At 63.4% G+C, this 19369-nt stretch overlaps 1 protein-coding gene across 4 annotated transcripts in view; it reads left to right on the top strand.

Annotated features, from left to right (window-relative positions):
• Positions 1-19369, top strand: part of LSP1 (lymphocyte specific protein 1) — a 36002-nt gene that overhangs the window by 6685 nt on the left and 9948 nt on the right. The window contains exons 1-2 of one of the 4 annotated variants that reach the window (XM_082659791.1): positions 5832-6317; positions 19172-19309. In XM_082659791.1, coding sequence (XP_082515917.1) covers positions 6256-6317; positions 19172-19309 — 200 coding nt within the window. In that variant the 5' untranslated portion in view covers positions 5832-6255. Of the gene's footprint in view, positions 1-5831; positions 6318-11129; positions 11250-11274; positions 11583-19171; positions 19310-19369 lie in introns of those variants that run through there. The other 3 variants (XM_082659792.1, XM_082659789.1, XM_082659790.1) reach the window with 3 other exon arrangements.

The following is a 19369-nucleotide window of genomic DNA, read 5'->3' as shown; positions in this document are numbered from 1 at the left end:
TGATGGATGAGTAAATGGGTGAATGAGTGAATGGATGGAGGGACGGATGGGTGAGTGAATGGATGGGTAGATGGATGGATGAATGAATGGTGGGAAGATGGATGCATGGGTGGGAGGGTGGATGTTTGAACAGATGGGTGGATGGATGGATAGGTGGATGGATGAGTAGATGGAGGGAAGGATGGATGGATGCATGGTGGGCAAATGGATGAATAGGTGGGTGGATAGATGAGTGGATGGATGAATAGGTGGATGGATGAGTGAATGGATGGATGGATGGATGGATGGGTGATGGGACAGATGAGTGATGGGTAGATGGATGGGTGGATGAATGGATATAGGTTGGTGGATGGATGGATGGATGATGGACGGATGGATAGGTAGATGGATGAGTGAATTAATGGATGGAAGGATGAAGGGTGGATGAATAGATGGATGATGGGTAGATGGTTGGATGAATGAATGGATGGATGGAAGGATGGACGGACAGATGGATGGATGGATGGATGAGTGAATGAACGGGTGAATGGATGGGTGGGTGGATGAGTGGATAGATGAGTGTATAGATGAATGTTGGGTAGAATAATGGGTACAGAATGAAGGGATGGTTGGATGGATAGATGATGGGTGGATGGATGAGAAGACAGGTGAATGGATGGATGAATGAATGGATGGATGGATGGATTATGGATGAATGAATGTGTGGATGGACGGGTGAATATATGGATGATGGATGGATGGATGGATGAGGGGTGGATTAGTGGATGGCTGAATGGGTGGATGAATGGATGAGTGAATGGTTGGATGGATGGATGGGTGGATGGACGGGTGATTGGATAGATGAATTTTGGGTAAATGGATGGGTGGATGGATAGGTGAGTGGATGGATGGATGTATAACGGGCAGATGGATGGATAGACGGATGGGTGATGTATGCATGGATGAGTGAATGAATGGATTGATAAATGTATGAATGGAGGGATGTTTGGATGGATAATGTGTGAATTGATTGGTGGATGGGTTGATGGACGGATGGATGGATTGGTGGTTGGATGGATGAGTGAATGGATGAGTGGATGGATGGGTGGATGGATGGATAATGGGTAGATAGAAGGGTGGATGGGTGGATGGATGGGTAGATGGATGGATGGATGTGTAATGGGTGGATGGATGGATTGATGGATGGATGGGTGGATGAATGAAGGGATGGGTAGATGGAGAATTATGGGTGGATGGATGGGTAGATGAGTGGATAGATGGATGGACGAGTGAACGGTTGGATGGGTGGATGGATGGATAGATGGAGGGATGAGTGAATAGATGGACTGATGAATGATGGGTGGCTGAATGGGTGGATCGATGAGTGGATGGATGACTGTATGGGTGGGTGGATGCATGAATGAGTGAATAAAGGAATGAATGGATGGATGGATGATGGATGAGTGGATGAGTGGATGGCTGGATGGGTGGATGGATGGATGGGTGGATGGATGGTTGGGTGGATGGACGGGTGATTGGATAGATGAATTTTGGGTAAATGGATGGGTTGATGGATAGGTGAATGGATGGATGGATGTGTAATGGGCAGATGGGTGGGTGATGTATGTGTGTATGTATGTATGGATGGGTGAATGAATGGATTGATAAATGTATGAATGGAGAGATGTTTGGATGGATAATGTGTGAATTGATTGGTGGATGGGTGGATGGATGGATGGATGGATGGATGGATGGATTGGTGGTTGGATGGACAGATGGATGAGTGAATGGATGGATGGATGGATGGATGGATGGATGGATAATGAGTGGATAGATGGGGGGATGGGTGGTTGGATGGGTGGGTGGGTGGATGGATGGATGGATATGTAGTGGGTGGATGGATGGATGGGTGGATGGATGGATGCATGAATAGTTGGATAGATGGAGGTTGAGTGAATGAACAGATGGATGATGGGTGGATAAATGGGTGGATATATGGGTAGATGAGTGAATAGATGGATAGATGGATGGATAGATGAATGATGGGTGGATGAATGGGTGGATGGATGCGTGAATGAATGAACGGGTAGATGGACAGATGGATGGATGAATTGGTGTATGGACACACGGAGTGGAATTATGAATTGGTGGATGGGTAGATAAATGTAATGTTACAGATAAACGACTGGACAGATGAATATAGATGTAATTGGATAACGGGTAGAGTTTTAGATGAACAGATAGGCAAATATAGAAAGAGACAGAAGAATAAGAAGACAGATACTGAGTAAATAGATGTATGGCTTGGTGCTGGATGAACTATTGAAGAGATAAATTGGTGAAGAGTCAGACCTAAATCAGGGATTTTTCACTCACTGTTCTCTTTTCCTAGAACACTTTCTCCCATCGATGTGTGGAGCTACTCCACTCAAGTGTCTTTACAAGTAAGGAAAGGCTTATTCCTCCCCATGAGGCTTTCTTTGACTCTCATATATAAAATGTCACCCCCCCTCCATAACTCCATATCCTCTTACCCTGAATTCCATCTTCTATAGCATTTACCGCCATCTGATACATTGCAATATATATTTCCTTGTTTATTTATTTTTTATTCCCACTAAATGTCATTTTGTGAGAACAGGAACTTTGCTAATTCTAAACAACTCCAGCACCTAAAAAGTGAATACAGTCAGCATTCAATAAGTTTGTGGAAAAATATATGGATAAGTGGAAAAATATATAAAGATAAATTTAGAGATGAATGACTAGGTGGTTGTTTGGATGAGATGTGGATGAATGAATAGATGAATGAAAATAACAGTAACTAACATTTATTGGCAATTTACTATGTTCCAACTACTGTTTTAAGTATTAACTCATTTGGATGGCCTTATGGGCAAAATAATGGACAACTATGTATATGGCAGGACAAACATATACGTATTCATGCACAATTGGATGTCTGACTTGCTAGGTGGCAAGACGGTTAGACATATGGATGGATGAATAGGCAGATATACGAATGGATCTATGAACGGGAAGGATAAATAGTAAAATATTTAGGTAAATGGGAGGACAGTAGAATATTTGGAGAGATAGAAGAATGTATTAAAGAATGAACAAATAGTTCACCAGTTGCATATATGGGCAGATAGATATACACATTGATGAATACATAGATAATAGTAATTAACATATTGAGTAGATATTATGTTCAGCATAGGTGGATGACTAGCTAAATGCTTCTTTTAAGTGTTTTACATGTTTTACATGTATTAAGGCATTTAAATAAATGGATGGATGGATGGGTATGTACATGGATGGATGAATGGAGGGATAGATGAGTGGGTGGGTGGGTGGACACTTGCTCAATGAAGAAATGTAAAGAAATAGGGATGGACGTGAGTTTACACGCATTGGATGGATTGAATGAATTGATGGAAGAATGTATTGCTTACATGGACAACTGAATGGATAGATATATTGAGAAATCGATGGATTCATAGACGATACAAGGAAAAACAGATAGCTGTATAGAGAGGACAGATGGAGAGCATGGATGGATGGATGGATGGAGGATGGATGGACAGATGCAGGATGGACTGATGATGGATGGAGGATGGATGGATGGGTGGATGGATGGATGGATGGACTTACGGAGTATGGATGGATGGACGATGGATAGAGGATGGATCAATAGATGATGGGTGGAGGATGGATGGAGGATGGGTGGATGGTGGATAAATGGATGGATGGATGGATGGATGGACAAATAATGGTACAGTTGACATCAAATACTCTGCCCTATTGTCCGCGTTGGGACATGCCCTAATTGGGAAACTGAGTCCTGACCACCGCATTTAAAGATCTTTTCTTGCTACCTCCCACCCATCAGTCTGATGAATAATCGTGCAACACTATTTAAGTTCTAGTGACAGGAAACCCCTGCCACCCCAAGGCAGCCCTCTACCCTGTGGGAATATTTTTCCTTCTTTTGAACCAAAATATAATTTGGCACATTTCATGCCTGGCTGCCTGTGACTGGGATTCCAGCAGTAAGAGCAGGAGGCAGGGGGAGACGGGCAGGTTGGGATGGAAGGGAAACACACGCTTACTTTCCCTGGGTGATCTGGCTCCGCTCGAGGCCTGGCCCCGTCGCCCTCCCTCCTCCCACCAGAATCCTGAGGTCTCCGCAGCTCCGGCTGGAGGCTGGGGATGGGCAATGGGCACAGCTGTTCTCTGCGGCACACCCCACATTCTCTGGCTCCTCTGGGTTGTGCGGGGGGAGGGGCAGGCTGTGGGCCACGGGACACGGCCTGTTACGTGGGGGGGCGTCTGAGCCGGACGTCCCGACCTCCACAAAGTCTTCACCAGACAGCCACCACCTGAGCCACTGGGACCTATGTGCCACGTGGAATTCTTCTGACGCCGCTGCCCCCTCCAACACCCAGGGATTCACCCACGTGTCCACCTGCTTGCCGGTCCGAGCCTAACCTGACCCTTTGTCCACTCACACATATGCAGGTGCTCACTGGCCCTGACCGCCTGGCACAGCCAGAGGGCAGACTAGCTGGGGAAGCAAGAGGGCCATTGCTCTGCGTGCGGCCGTGGGGTGGAGGGAGGTGGCCGGGCCAGTGCTGTGGTGGCCAGCTGTGGGTAGACGGGCTTGGTTCCGGCTGTGCCGGGCCCTTGCTCTCCGACCTCGGGTACTAGTCTGAGCCTCGGTTTCCCCATCTGGGACACAGGTACGGTGGCGTCTGCCTGTCAGGGTGGTCGTGGGCGTTGGCGAGCCTGGTGAGCTCCTGGATGTGAGATGGCTCGGCCCGGAGCTGGCCCTCGGCGAGTCCCGGCGAGTCCCAGCGAGCGAGCCCGAGTCTGGTCCCTCCCTGGTCCGGCCACTCGCCTCGCGTGTGCTCCAGTGAGTCACGGCGACTCAGCCCAACCGGAGAAACAGTGGGCTGGGCTGCTCCTCCTGGGGCCTTGGCCAGAGCCCGGGGGCAAGGGGGGCCGCTGGCCAGGCCACCACACCGACCTCGTGCCACTGGCCACTTCTGGGGAGCATGGCTCTCCCATCCCGACGGGAGAGGCTGTGTTGGCCTCTGCCTTGTGGGGTGTCGCTGCTCCGACCTTCCAGTGCCGTCTGGCAGGGGACGGGGGAGGGCAGCAGCCTCCCCACTGGGGAGCAGACAGGATTCCTGGGGTGCCCCGGCCTCCCCCGTGAGGTGATAACAGGAGCAGAGGGCTGGAAAGAAACAAAGGGAAAATGGAGAACGGGAGGGAGGGGAGAGGAGGGAGGGGGAGGAGGGAGAAGAGGAAGGGAGGGGAGAGGAAGGGAGGGGGAGGGAAGGAGGGAGACAGAGATAGAGACAGAGAGACACCAGAGGGAAAAGAAAGGAGAGAGGGGCTGAGTGTGGGACCAGGGAGGCCGGGGGGCAACGGAGGAAGGAGCACGGGCCCCGGGCCGGGCTGGGCAGGGCCGTGGAGAGGGCCAGAGGGCAGCTAGGCCAGGGCTGGGCAAGGGGAGAGGCGGGCAGGGATGGGGAAGCAGATGTGGGGGACCAGGCACCAGTGAGCGATGGAGATGGGATGCAGGAGGGAGGAGCCTGCAAGGCAGGGAGCGGCCGCCAAGGTGGCCAGGGCAGGGGAGGGGGGAGGCGGGAGAGGAGGAGGGAGGGAGGCTGCCGCCTGCCCATCACAGGCCTCTGAGGTCCTGCTAAGCCCCCAGGCTGCTGGGCTGCGAGGGTTTTCTCTCTGACATTTTTACTAGTCTCAGAAGGAGGGGGAGGTGGAGGTGGAGAAGACCGAGGGGGGCGGGGGAGGGGGCTGGGGGGAACCAACGGGAAGCAGCTGCTAGGCGTCCTGGAGCGGGAGAGGGGCCGCGAGACCCAGAGTCCGCGAGGCCGCAGAGGCAGGGACAGAGGGGCACTCGGACAGCCCGGGGGCAGCCAGTGGGGAGCTGGCCCAGGGGACCCCCAGGGGCCAGAGGGGCCAGGACAGACAGGCGGAGGGTCACAGACCAACAGACACAGAGAGGAGGCAGGGGAGGGGGTGTCAGAGCCAGAGACCAGCCAGCCAGCCAGAGGGAGAGACAGAGCAAGAAGGAGGGAAAGGGGGAAGGAGAGAGAGAGGGGGGAGAGGGTCCCAGTGGCAGGGGGAGTGGAGGGGGCAGGGCAGCCGCAGAGGGCCGCAGGCAGGAGCCTTTGAAGAAGCAGCCGCAGCGTCCCGTCTCCAGGGCTGGGGTCAGGCCAGGTCGCCGGCCAGGCGGGCGGCCGCATCATGAGCAGCTCTGCGCTCCTGAGAAGGAATTCTAGCAAACAGGGCCTGGAGAGCCTCCTGAGGTAGGTCCCTCCGCCCAGGCTGGGGCGCGGAGGGCAGGGCAGGGTGCCCGCGCTGGTGCCACCCACGGAGGACTGGCACCGCGGAGCCTGGGCCGCCTGGGCGTGGGGCTCCCCAGCCTCCCCCAGGAGCCTGGCCCCAGCCCGGCAGCTCTGCGGCCCCTGTGCCGCGGGCAGGGTGTGGGGTGCACCAGGCTGTGGGCCTGGCGTGCGCACGTGCGTGTGGGTGCGTGCGCGCGGGCCCGTCCCTTCCTCTGCGCCCCCAACATCGCGTCCTCTTCTCCCAACTGCACCGCCGGGCCTCAGGCAGTGGCCACTCTCTGCTCGAAGACCCTTCCCCGGGCCCTGGGTCTCCGCGCAGGCTGCACTCCCCGGCTGAAGAGCGTGGCCCCAGCGTGGCCTCCGAGGCCTCCTCTGGTCCTGCAGGCCCTCGGGGACTGTCCAGTCACCCCTTACTTTACAGATGATGAAACTGGACTTAGTACCACATTCACCACCCCGGCCCTTCGGGCACCGGCCCAGCGCGGAAGGGGCCGCGGGCCACGTGAGTTCTTGGGCCTCAGAGCCGGATCTTCCCGAGCTGGAATCCTGGCTCCTGCATCCTCGGGCCATGGGCCAGTGCCCAGTCCTCTCTGGGCCTCAGTTTCCTCCTCTGTAAGGTCGGGGTGTGGTGGCCCTGCCTCGCAGAGTCCTGGAAAGAGAGCAGAAGCAAAGTGCCGCAGGTGGGCTCAGAGCCGCTGCGCACTGTGGGCGGCTCCCTGCCTCCCTCTGAGCCGCCTGCAATGCCCTTCCTCCTCCTCCACCCTTCCAGGCATCTAAGGCCCAGCGGAAATGCTGCCTCCTGCGTGCAGCCCGCCTCGGCTTCTCCTGAGCTTGGAGGACTGCCCTCTTCCGCCAGGCCTGCGGGCCTGCTCCCTGCCCCCTTGGACGGCATGGCACAGGCTGGGCAGGCTGCCAGCTCCTGGAGGGCACCGGCATCCCTCAGCATTCCCAGTCCACCCCAGCTCTGACTCTGGGATGAGGGGGTCAAGGTGTGCAGGTGGGCTTAGCAGCCTCTGAGGGGAGTTGAGAACAGCCCCGGGCCCCGTCAGCAGGGTCTCTGCAGTCACGGAGGGATGGCTCTCTCCCTGCCCCACCCTGGCCTGGCCTTAGGGCTGCGACCCCAGGGTGGGGCCCAGAGAGAGGGTTGGAGGGGGCCCTGCTGGGCGTGCTCCCTTGGGGCCCCGCTCTGCCCGTGGAGAAGGCAGGCCCCCCTGGGTCTCCTGGGCTTCACACCTGCCCAATCCACGTGTCTCAGGCGGGACCTCCCGTTCCTGTCAGTTGGGATGTGTCCTCCCAGGAGTCACTGCTGTCCCCCTGTCCCCAGTCTGTGGTCCAGGAACAGAGGAGTGCCTGCTGGGTCAGTCCCCGGGGCTCCCCAGCGCCACGTAACAAATGGGGAAACTGAAGCCATGGGAGCGTGTTGCCCAGCCCACTGTGGGGGGTGGTGGTGCAGGGAGAGCCCCAGGGCCTGGCTGTGTGCACAAGCATCTGTTGTCACAAGCATCCGTCCAGGTATGGCTTTGGCTCAGCTCCCAGACCTGGTGCCAGGTTGCTGACCTGGGTGAGCGGGGGGCGAGCTGGAGGCGCCAGCGGGGCTCAGAGGGTGCAGCTGGACTGAGGGTGGGGGCAGGTGGGCACGAGCCCCGAGGACCCAGGCAGGTGGCCAGCCAGGGCAGGGACGGGAGGAAACCTCCCTCTGAGCTCCCCGGGGACTCCCGCTGTGGAGGGTGGGGCGGGGGGGGGGAGCACGCAAGGGTCCCTCGTGAAGAGTCGTGGAGTGCGTCTGTCCGTCCGGCCACGCTGAGCAAGCCCCCTGCACGTGGTCATGCTCCCGACGACGTGCACAGACCCGCACACGCTCCAGGCCCCTGACCCAGCGGCCGGCGGGGCTACACATCACACACCACACACAGATGTGACTTCCTGCCACCCTCTCTCCCGAATCTAATGGGCCTGCCGGCCGACAGGCCCCTTGTCCCTGATGGGCAACAGAAAACAAGACTCGGAGAGGCTATGAGTCGCCCCGGGTCCCCTTGGGAGTGGGGAAGCTGTCCCCCTCGCCCCCTGCCTCACCCCAGTCCCTCACCTCGAACGCCTGGGCGCAGGGGAAGGGGGCCAGCAGAGGGGGCGCCGTCCCCTCCGTGACAAGCGCCGCGAGGGTTTGCTGACACCAGCAGTGGCTGGGGTGTAGACTGAATCCAGTTTAAGTGGATTAAAAGCGGCCCTATGGGCCCGTAGGGAAATCGCCTCCCCGCCCCGCCCGCACCCCTCACCCAAGCGGCTCACGCTGGGCTGCGGCGTGTGGCCACCGGGTGCTGAGCGGAGCCGGTAGGCGGGCAGGGTCGGAGCCCAGGGCTGACCCCTCCCCAGCCCCCGTGCCCCCAAGCCCAGCTCTGGCTGTGAGTCACTCCCGGACCCCTCCAGCCACCCTGGGGGATCCAAGCCTCTCCCCAGGCCCCCCCCCCCAGTGTTAGGGGCCGTCGGAGGGCAGCGAGGGGACCCTGGGTCCATTCACTCCCAGAGGACGCTGGACTCGGGGCCACCTGCCAGGTCACACGGTCCTCAAGGGCCTGGCTTTTTAAGGTAGGGGCTGAGCTGGCACAGTGCAAGGGGCTCCTGGTCCCCCAGGGGAAGCTCTGGGCGCCAGAGGAGCCCCCAGCCCCCGGCTCCCAGCACACATCCACCTCGGACACGTTGGTGATCTCCATGCCTGGCTCTCCCACCCTGGCCAGCCTGTCCCAGGAGGCCTCTAGGGAGCCCAAGTGGCAAGAGGGCGAGGGATGGGGCCGGCTGCGTTCTGGGCTGGCCCACGGGGACTGGGGGAAGCCAGGCCAGAAACTACGGTGTCAGAGGGGCGTGGCTGCTTTGGGCCCACCCAAGGGCCCGCATCCGGGGGTGGGGTGGCTCCTGCCCTGGTCAGGCCGGGTGCCCGGTGGGCGGTGCTGCCACGGGTCCGGGTGGTCTGTCGTTCAGAGCGGGTACTGCCCTGGGAGCCCGGGCGAGCCAGCAGCAGGGGGTACAGGGACTAAGTGGCCCAGCCCCTTGGGCAGGGTGTCAGGGCCGGAGCCCAGAGCGCTGAGGTTCAGGCCAGGCTCCAGCCCCGACCCGCAAACCAGAGTGGGAGAGAGCGGCAAGTGAGTGGCGGCCAGCGCGCACCGGGCACCTGGGGGCTGGCGCCCCTGTCCCTGCCAGAGCCTCGAGACGGCGCCCCACGGCTCCTGGGCCCTGAGGGACAGCTGGACAGGGTGTGGGCCCCAGGAGCGGCTCAGCACAGGTGGGTGGCCAGGGGCTGACCCACTGCAGGTGGGCGCTGGGTGGCACCAGACCCCGGCCCACCCCAGGAGGCGAGGGTGCCGGGCACATGAGGGACGGCTGCTGCCCATGACGGGCGGGGAGGTCCTGAGGCTTGTGGAGGTGAGGCTGCGGCTGGGGTGTGCCCTGTGGACCCTGAGGCTCTCCCGCCGGGATGTGTCCTTCCCGGTGGTGGGTGGAAGAAGTGGGGGGAAGACAGAGTGGAGAGGGCAAGGGGCAGCGGGGCCCCTGTGAAGACAGAAAGGGGACGTGTGGGGACAGGACGGGATGAGGGCAGGGGACAGGACAGTGGTCAAAAGGAGGGAGAGGCAGCAAAGGAGGGGCTGGACGAGGCAGGAGATGGGGATGCTCGAGGGGTCCTGGGATGAAGGAAGGGGCCCCCGGGGGCCGGGTGGAGTGGGCACCCAGTACGGGGGGATGGGGAGGGCAGCAGTGACCACCGCCTGCGGTGACCCTCCCGGGAAGGTGGGTGAGGGCAGGCAGGTGAGAGAAGGGAAGGCGGGGAGAAAAGGGAAGAGAAGGAGAGGAAAACCCAGTGAGGAGAGGGGAGGAGGCAGGGGGGCCCAGAGGCGGCACCCCATTCCTGGGCTGGGCCCTCCTGGATGGTGACCCAGGGGCTGCGGGGTTGGGACCCTGCCTGTGCCTCCTTGGGGTGGGGTCCCCCAGTGAGACGCTGCATCTCTGAGCCTCAGTTTCCTTGCCCGTGGAGGGTCACTTTGTCCCTTTAATGGGGTCGTTCCGGCCGAGCCCCTAGCTCTTGGCCAAGACTTTGGGGACAGAGGACCGGGGTCTGGTGGGACATCCAGAAGCGTGGCGCCCCACAGAGCCGCTGAGGCTGAGCCCACGCCCCCACCTGTGCGGGCGGGGAGGCCGGGGTGTTGGCCCCGCCCTGGGGGACAGGCAACAGGGTCTGCAGAATCACAAGACACACAGCCAGGGGTGGCATGACAGAGTGAATTAGGGCCGGTCCAATGGCAAAGCCCCTGCACCCCCAGAATGATCACTCCCAAGGGGTCAGGGATGAAGGAGCACCTTGAAGGAAGGGCTGGGGGCTGCGTGTTGGGGGCTCCGGTGGCACAAATGGTGTGGAGGCATCAGGGAGAGGGTCCCGCTGCTCCGTGCACGTGGGGACCCAGGGATCTCGGGGAGGGCGGAGCCAGGAGCAGACGGACAGGTGGTCAGATGCCAGGCTGCACCTCCTGCCCAGGTGGGCAGACAGGTTTGGACGACCTGCAGACCCCGGGACTCGGCGGAGGAAGAGAACCCCTTTGGTGCCGACCGCGGGGAGAGCCACGTGCGGGGCCTTGGGGAGTGGGAGGTGGACCCGGGGCTCCGCACAGGAGGAGGGGGAGGGGGTGGCAGAGGCTCCAGCCAGTGCCAGCCACCGGTCGCGTGTCCTGGAGCGTGCCAGGGCCTGGCCCCGTGAGCGCTCTGAGGGCTGTGCCAGGCAGTCCCAGCTGGGCTCGGCAGCGTCCGGCTCTCCTGGAGGGCCGTCCGGCGCCAGGAGGAGACTGCGCCGGGCCCGGGGATGCGGCTGGAGCTGGTGCTGTGCGGTCAGCCCCCGGGTCCCATCCCCCGGAGGTCGGCCCGGGTGATGCAGTGTGTAGGCGTAGGGGTGGGCAGGGCGACTCACTGGTGTGAGGATGGGGCGGGGGTGCCTAGGGAGGTCTCCTGGGCTGCCGCGGCATTTGGCCCAGGCCCCCGCGGCGCTGTGGTCAGTGACTCGGAGGGGAAAGGAAAGACCCGTGTGCGTGGGGCACAGGGCAGAGGGGGGAGCGGCAAGCGCAGGGCCAGCGCCGGCCACAGGCATGCCGGCCACCCCCAGCCCAGAGGGGCAGGCTGGTCTGAGCAAATGGGGGCAGAGATGCAGAAGAGCCAATGCCAGGAGGCCGACCATGGAGCCCATCACAAGAGGTAGGCCATCCAGGCAGAGGGAGGCGACAGGCTGGGCAGCGGGACATTCAGCTCTGCTGTGGACCCCACGCTGGGGACCGAGCCTTGACGACCCGGGGGAAGCCTGAGGTAGAGGGGCTCAGGGGCCGCGTGCCCACTTTCCAGGCTCGGCGGGGTCTTCGGGGCCCAAGGCGTGGGGCTCTGTAGGGCTGAGCTGCGAGAGGGGGTAAAGCCCCACGAGGAGGGTCACAGACTCCTTAGGCAGGGCCGTTTGCCAGTGCGTGGGCGCCTGGGTGGCAGTGAACTCCGGCTGGGCATCTTTCCCATCTGGCTGTTTGTGGGGGGGGGTGCTGGGGGTCCACCCGACCAGCCTGGACGACTTTGGGGCCAGTGGTGTGACGGGCAGGCCTGCCCTGCTGTCGCCCCCACCAGCATCAGAGCCTGGTCCCCCGGGGGCCGCGTGGGTCCCGAGGCGGCCGCTGCGTCCCAGGTCTGGGGAGGAGGCAGCAAGAACCCAGGCGTCCGGCACTGCACAGTGGGCAGCAGCGACTGAAGCAGGGATGGGGGCCCAGCCAGAGGGCAGGGTGGGGTCTTGCATGGGGCGTGCAGCGAGTGGGCCGCACCGGGGAACGGGGCTGGCACAGGTCTGGGACCGGGCAGGTCTGCGGCAGGATGTAGAGCCGGAGTCCATGGGAACAGAGGCCCCTCCCACACCACCCTGTCCTGCAGGTGGGGAGGCAGGAGACGGGCACACCGGTCTGGGAGGTACCGGGACTGTGGGTCACACAGTAGAGGGTGGGCTTCACTTCTGGACCCCGGGGGAGGATGGGAAGAGAGAGGCGGGGCTGTGGTGGGGGTCCCGGCTCTGTGTGCTGTGCCCCGTCCATGCCCGCCTCCCTTGGCCGCGATGCCCCTCGTCGTGTCTTCTAGCGGCCACCTTCCTCTCTCCCAGGGCCTCCTCCCACTGTGGCCCCTTGTCCCTCCAGGCTGGATGCAGGCACAGGGGCCCCCTCACCTGAGAGGGCCTCTTGCCAGTGACTGCCCCCAAAATAAAGCTTGCTATAGGGGTCCTCTTCTGGGGCCCTTGAGCCACAGTGTGGGGTCAGCACTGGTTTTCCTGGCGGCCTCTAAGATCTGTAAGGGCAGAGGAAATGGCACCCATCTCTGGGTCCCTAGCACCTGGCAAAGCAAAGTGCTGGCAAAGAAAGGGAGGGGGAGGGAACGGGGGTGGGGAGAGGGAAGGGCATGGGGAGACAGAGGCCCTGGGGATGGAGGAACGCGAGAACACAGGTCATCCCAGGCAGGCTGAGGGGAGCTGTCTGCGCTGGCTGGGAGGCTGTGGAGCAGGTGTCGGGTGTCGGGGTGTCGTCCGGGGTAGCCCGGCCCAGGGAGGGAGGCTGGGGCGGTGACGGTGGGGGGCTGTGGTCCCCCGTCTCCCCTTACCAGGGGAGACCTCAGGCCCTGCAGCATCATCTCCCGCTTTCTTGTCAGCTCTAAGGTGGGGTGCCAGCCGGCCGAGAACCGGGCGGTGGAACTGCCCCAGCTGAGTGGGGTCTGGAGCCGGCAGACGTGGCCCCCAGGGGCCAGTGGGGTGAAGGCCCAGAGGAGACGGGGACGGGGGCTTGGCCCGAGGGTCCCTGGTGGCTGGAGGGCCGAGGCAGAGGCAGCCTCCCCAGTTTGCCCCGGGGCTGGCTGGAAAGTCGTGCAGGAGGGGGTCGTCGCCTTTGGGGGCTCTGGGCAGGGCAGTTGGGGTTCCCCCGAATGAGACGCCCCCCAAGAATTGCCCCACTGGGAGAAGACGAAGGGGTGTTGGGCACGGAGGCCACACTGTGATGCGCAGATTCGGCCCGTCTGCTGTGAGACGGGGCGGTGCCCCCTAGGGGCGGGAGGCAGTGCCGGCGGCGGGGTGGGGTCTGGGCTGACGCACTGCTGATGAACAGGCCCCACCCACAGGCTGCTCTGGCCGCTGCCCCAGGGCTACCGGCCCAGGTCCCAGAGCCCTCCCCTCCCTCGGGGCTGGGGAGCAGCTGCGGCCCTGGGGGGGCAGGACGCTCTGCCCTTCATCTCTGGGCCGCCCTAGGGTGCTGTAGCCTCGGGGCGCGTGAGCCCCTGTAGGGCTGGCCTCTCTCCTGCTAGCTTCCGGCTCCCAGAGGCCGTGGCGGTGCCACCTCCCCCGAGCTCCGCCCGGTGCCCTGGAGACACAGCCGCCCTGGCCCACGCCCTTCGGGGTGCCGTCCTCTCTGCGGTTGTGGGGAAAGCCAGCTTTGCAGGTAGATGTCCCCTCATCCAGGGAGGCTTCCCGCACGTGACCTGCTCACGTGGCCAAGAGGGACATGGGGCGGGGTGCGGGCCGGGCCTCCCCTGCTGGGACTGCAGCCTCCTTCTTGGGGACACAGGTCTGCCGGCAGTGCCAGCCGTGGGGAAGCGGGAGCTGGGCCCGCCTCGGGGGGTGGTCTCAGTTTTACTCCCTGCCCAGTGGGTCAGCACCCCTTTTAACGGCTGGGGAGCTTGAGGCTGGGCCTGAGGTCTCCCCCTGCAGAGGAGGGTCAGGGAGACAGTACAGAGCCACAGCCTGGCTCGCCCGGCCTCTCCTCCCTGGAGCGCCTGGACTGCTTCCCAGGCCCAGCAGCGGCCCCTCCCCGGGCAGCCTGGGCCCCCCCTCCTGCCGGGGTGACTGACAGCCATCCCTCCTGCCCCTCCACGCCCCGTCCCTGCGGGCCTCATCGGGTCACCCCGAGGATGGCAACGGGCTCCCCACCTCAGGTCCCCTCCAATCACCCTCCCCCCTGCTCGGAAACTTTGGTCTCCCCCAGACCCACAGCTTAGCCTCTGCACCCCATCTTCCCGGGTCCTTCTCTGCCCCTGAGTCCTGCCCCACAGGACTCTGGAAGAGCTGGCACTCCCACACCCCCAGCAGAGGGGGACCCCGAGGCCCCCAGTGGAGGCTGACCCTGTGACCGCCCCCCTGGACAGCAGGCCCTGGGGGTGCCCTGCAGGGCGGGGAGGGGCCGGAGCAAGGGAAACCAGAGGGAACTTCTGGCCTAGAGCCCCTAGGGGCTTGGTGCCCCCCAGCCTTTCCCTCTCGGGGTCCCCATGGCTCCCTTAGAGGTTATTCATCCCCAGGTGAGCCGGGCCCCTCCCCACCTGCCGTTCCTTCCTACTGACTATCTCCCCGAGGTCTCCACGCACCCCGCACGTCCAAGCTCAACTCAGTGACCGCCCCCCCACAAGGCGGACCCCTCCCAGGTGCCCACCTCTCCCCTCCTGTCCCTTTGCCCCTGCAGCACCCAGGCTGCAGCTTCCCCCCCTAACTGCCCCCCGCCCCCAGCCGGCATCTCCCCCTTCTCCACGTCCCAGCTGGGCCTCCCTCCCAAATGCTGATCTGACGGCACCTGTGCTGGCATGGGCTCGCCCGGGGACACCCCACGGGGGAGGCGGGGCACCACTGGGAGCTCTCCCGCCCGCTGGCCCTGCCTCTGCTCTTGCCCTCAGCCTCTGAGGCTCATCTTTCAGACTCAAGTTCAAGTTTGATTCCTGAGCTTCCCTGGACAGTGGGGTGGGGCTTGCCCTGTGGGGTGTCTCCCTGGCATAAGACACCCAGTGGGGTACAGACACGCCCAGGAAGGCACTGCTGAAGGGGGGTGGGCCGGGAGGGGGGCTGGACCAGTGCCAGGGCAGTCGGGAGGGCAGGGGGGCGGTGGCCAGGTTCCCAGCAGCCGCGGCTCCCGTGCCCACACCCTCTGCCACCCCGCCCGCTGCCCACCTGCTTGCTCGGGGCCATCTCTGTGCCTGGCTCACCCCTCACAGCTGCCTCACTGCACAGATGAGTGACAGCCAGCATCCCGGTGCCCGCCGTAGACCCTCCCCCGGGCTGCCTGGGCGGGACCCACGCTGCCCACCAGTGAGGGGCACCCCTTGAGTTGTGGGGTGCGGGTGCTGCCCAGGCACCACTGCCCTCTCCTGAGCTCCCGGCGGGGCCCAGTCTCTGCGCTCGGGGGCTGCTCTAAGCTGAGGTGGTGGGGGGTGCGTGCTGTCCCCCAGCCCCGGCAGCCAGGCTGGGTGGCCTCTCTGGGGCTCGGGTCCCCCCACACCCCGTCCCTTCATGCGTGGGCTCTGTGGTCACTTGAGGCGCCGGTTGCTCTGCAGATGTCCACCTTGGCGTACAAGACCCCAGGGCGGGGGCACGGGAGGGGACTGGACACCTTGATGGTCACAAGGAGACAGGGGCCCCCTGCTCCGGCTGGGTGACCAGCCCAGCTCCCCAGGCCTCCCAGCCAGCTCCTGCCCGTGGTATCCAGGGGACAATGGCCAGGAGGGTGCCCTGCAGGTCTCAAGGGGAAGTTCCCCACTTCTGGCCTGGCCCGCAGGCCGGTCCTCCCTTGGGCTCCGGCCCCCCAGCTGAGCCCCGAAGCTCTTTCCAGAAGGCTGAAAAGCTTTCAGCGTCGAGAAGCAGGTGGGGTGGCCGTGAGCTGCCTGCAGGGGGCAGAGTCGAGACGGGACCGAAGCCTGATGCCCCCTCTGGAACCGCCACAGGGCAGGGGAGGAAGGAGGTTGGGACCGCGGGGAGGGCCAGACCGGGCCCAGGACTGGCACCATCGAAGCCTTGGTGGAGACTGGGGGGCTGCGGAGGAAGGAGAGGAGGGGCCCAGTAGGCGGTAGACGCGTTCAGCAGGGCTAGCCCCTGAGCTTGGGGAGCCCAACTGAGGACGGGGGGCCATAGCCGGCCCGTTGGGGTCTGTGCGCACTCGTGTACCTGGTGGGGCGAGGCGCCACGCTGGAGCGTGACGGGGTGGGGGGCTGCAGAGCCCATTCAGCAGCCCCTGGGGCTGAACCCTGGGCGCGCCCGGAGCCAGAGCAGACGCAGGAAAGAGATAATTGCATTTGTGCAGGAACACCAAATCCCTCGCAGCTGCGCACGGGCTGAGCCAGGGCCACGGGCGGGCCGGCCAGCCGACGCCAGCATCCTGACAGCTCCGCCGAGCGTGCCAAGGGGTCTGGGCCGCCGGCCGGGGGCGCCTTTCCCAGGCCAGAGGCCCCCACCCCACCCCAGGAGAGCCGCCCCCCTCTCAGTTCCCAGAACGAAACCCAGCTGTGGAACAGTGAGGGGGTGAGGTCATGGGAGGGGCCAGGAGGGGCCGCATTACTCACATCCTGGGGCAGGCGGGCGGGAAGGGAGGAGGCCCAGAGGAAAGGGGCTGAGCCGGCTCCGTCCTTGGGCCGCCGGGTCAGGGGCTGGGGGCCAGCGCAGCCTCTCCCAGTGTGGGGCTGTGGCGAGACCCCTACCCTGCTACCCTGCTCCGGCCCCCCTGAGCTCCCTGCCCCGAGGGCTCGGGGGTCACATGCAGACGGCGGGGAGCAGGGGTGGCCCTCGGAGGGGCCAGCTCCTCAGGAGCAATGTTCTCAGAAAACATGCCTTGGCCTCTGGCCAGGCGCGTTGTCAGGACGACAGCAGGAAAACACTAAACAGTGCTGGGGCCCCCTGGACGGCCCGGGGCCTGGGCTGCCACCTTGCCCTCACCTTGCTCCCCTGCCCGACTCTGTCAGCACATGGACGTCCGTGTGCACACGTGTGTGCACAAGTGTGCCTGGTGGGGGGCATTGGGACCCGTGCGTGGAGTGTGGGTGTGTGCGCCCACGTGGGCCTGAGTGGGGCTCAGGAGAAAGTGCGTACGTACACGTGTGCATTCCTGCCACGTGTGCGTGTGTGTGTGTGTTGGTGTGTGTGTGTGCGTGTGTGTGTGTGTGCCAGGCCCACTGTGCATTGCGCGGTTGAGTGCAGGCCTGCGTGGGGCTTTGCTGGCCGGGACACATCGCCCTACCAGTGGGCTGACCAGGCCGTGTGGCCTCTGCACTCAGCTGTGCCAGGGAAGGGTCCCCGGGGCTTGGGGGAGGGGCCTGGGGGGCAGGAGCTATCGTCCTGAGAGAGGCCCCACCTGGCCCACCACACATCCCACTGGGGCCCGTGTACACACCCCCACATGTTGGCTAAAAAAATCCCAAATGCCCAACACAGCCATCGGCGTGTGCAGCTTGGACATGGCAGTGAAAGGGGTGCAGTGCTGGTCTCACCCCTTGGAGGAATCCCCCCGGGCGCCCCCAGGAGAGGCTGTGGGCACCTTCTGTCCCCCCACTGCCCTGCTAGGCTTCTGCCCTCCGTCTGGAGGGGCTGTTGGTGCTCATGTGGGGAGGAGCCCTGGACCCTAGGTCCCCAACATCCCCGAGATCACCCCAGCCTCTTCCTCCCCAGACAGGACGTGGCCCCCAGCCCCCAGCCGAGGGCCTGGAGCAGGACGCTGATGGGAGCCAGGTGTGGGGGATTAAGTGGCTCCCTGGGGCCCGGGTGGGGAGGGGGTGGGAGTCAAAGTCGCTTCTGAGGAGCGGCACGGGGCGGGGGGCGGACTGGGGGTGCCGAGGGCTGAGCAGGCGGTTCGGTTTGCGTGGCTGGGGTCCCGTGTGGCTGCCGCGGGGGGAGTGGGCCTCGAGCTGGGGCTATGGAGGGGCCTGGCTTTTGTCTGGGAGGCTCCGAGGAGACCTAGGAGAGATTAGATCATGTGCTGGCACGGCTGCCGAGACCACAGAGCCGGCCCACCCTGGCCAGGGGACGGGGGCCCTGAAGGAGCGGGCTGCGGGGTCAGGCGGGGGACACGGCAGGAAGGGGCTGAGACCCCAGCTCGGGGCAGTGAGCGCTGTGGAACGGAGACCCAGGACCCCGCTCCCGGGCTCTGGGGGAGTGGGGTGGCAGGCCGTGCCAGCTGGCCGAGGCCTGCGGTGCCCACCAGGTGCCAACAGCCTGAGATCTGCTGGGCCGGGGCTAGGGTCGTCTGGCCCCGGACCCCCAGTCTCAGGCCGACCTTGTGTGGACCCGAGGGAGGAACCCCAGGAAGTGTGGGAGTGAGGTCCCCTGCGCCTGCCTCTGCGTGGGCCTGTTTCCCCATTGACAGCACAGCCCGGAGAGACGCTGCACGGGGGCCGGGGGCGGGGGCGGTGTTGGGTGAGCTGAGAGCCCTTTTCGGGTCCTCCAGCAGGGCCGCCGTCTCCCACAGCACGGTGCTCCTGTGGGGCAGGAAGGATCGCCCCTGCTGGGATGGTCACGTTAGGGGCGTGGCTGCCTAGCTGGGCCGCCTGGGCCTGACCTCAGCCCAGGCCACCAGCGCCCAAGTGGCCGAGGCTACAGCCGCTTGACTCAGGTAGAACAAACGAGTGACCCCAGCTGTCCAGCGGCCACAGCCAGCTCTCCGCACCTCAGCCGGCTCTTCCTGTAGCCTCCGGGCCCTGCCTGGGGCCAAAGCTACACTAGCCAGTGTCCTGGCTCCCATGAGGTCCAGGGATCCAGCCTGCTGGAAGGGGATGGAGGGTCTGGTCCCATCCTTGGGGTTTCCCCAGGCCTGTCTGACCCAGGGGCCCCCACATCACCGGGAGGCACGTGGGCGCCCAGAGACCAACAGCACCCTGGGACCTCCCCCAACCCGAGCACCCCTTCCCGACCACCCTTCAAGATCTCTGTTCTAAAGATGGGGAAACTGAGGCCTAGAGAGGCCTTGCTGGGGCCTGCTCGGACGGGGGAAGTGGGGTACGGGCCCCGGTGTTGACTCTTTCTCCGTGTCCCTCAGGCTCGCCACTCAGTGGAGCGTGGAAGGAGAGGAGGGTGCCGCCCGGGGGCAGTGCGAGCAGGAGAGGGCCTGGCAGCTTCGGGCCCAGGATGAGGGCGAAGGAGGCCAGTCCCTGGAGCAGCTAGAGCAGGAGAAGCTGTAAGCCGACACTGCCAGCTCACTTGTCCTGCGCCCCTGGGCAGAGGGCTGCCGCGGGGT

The sequence above is a fragment of the Grampus griseus genome (genome assembly GCF_964374135.1).
Source record: "Grampus griseus genome assembly, chromosome: 8".
Classification (NCBI taxonomy): domain Eukaryota; kingdom Metazoa; phylum Chordata; class Mammalia; order Artiodactyla; family Delphinidae; genus Grampus; species Grampus griseus.
This window is presented reverse-complemented; position numbering and strand designations above follow the sequence as displayed.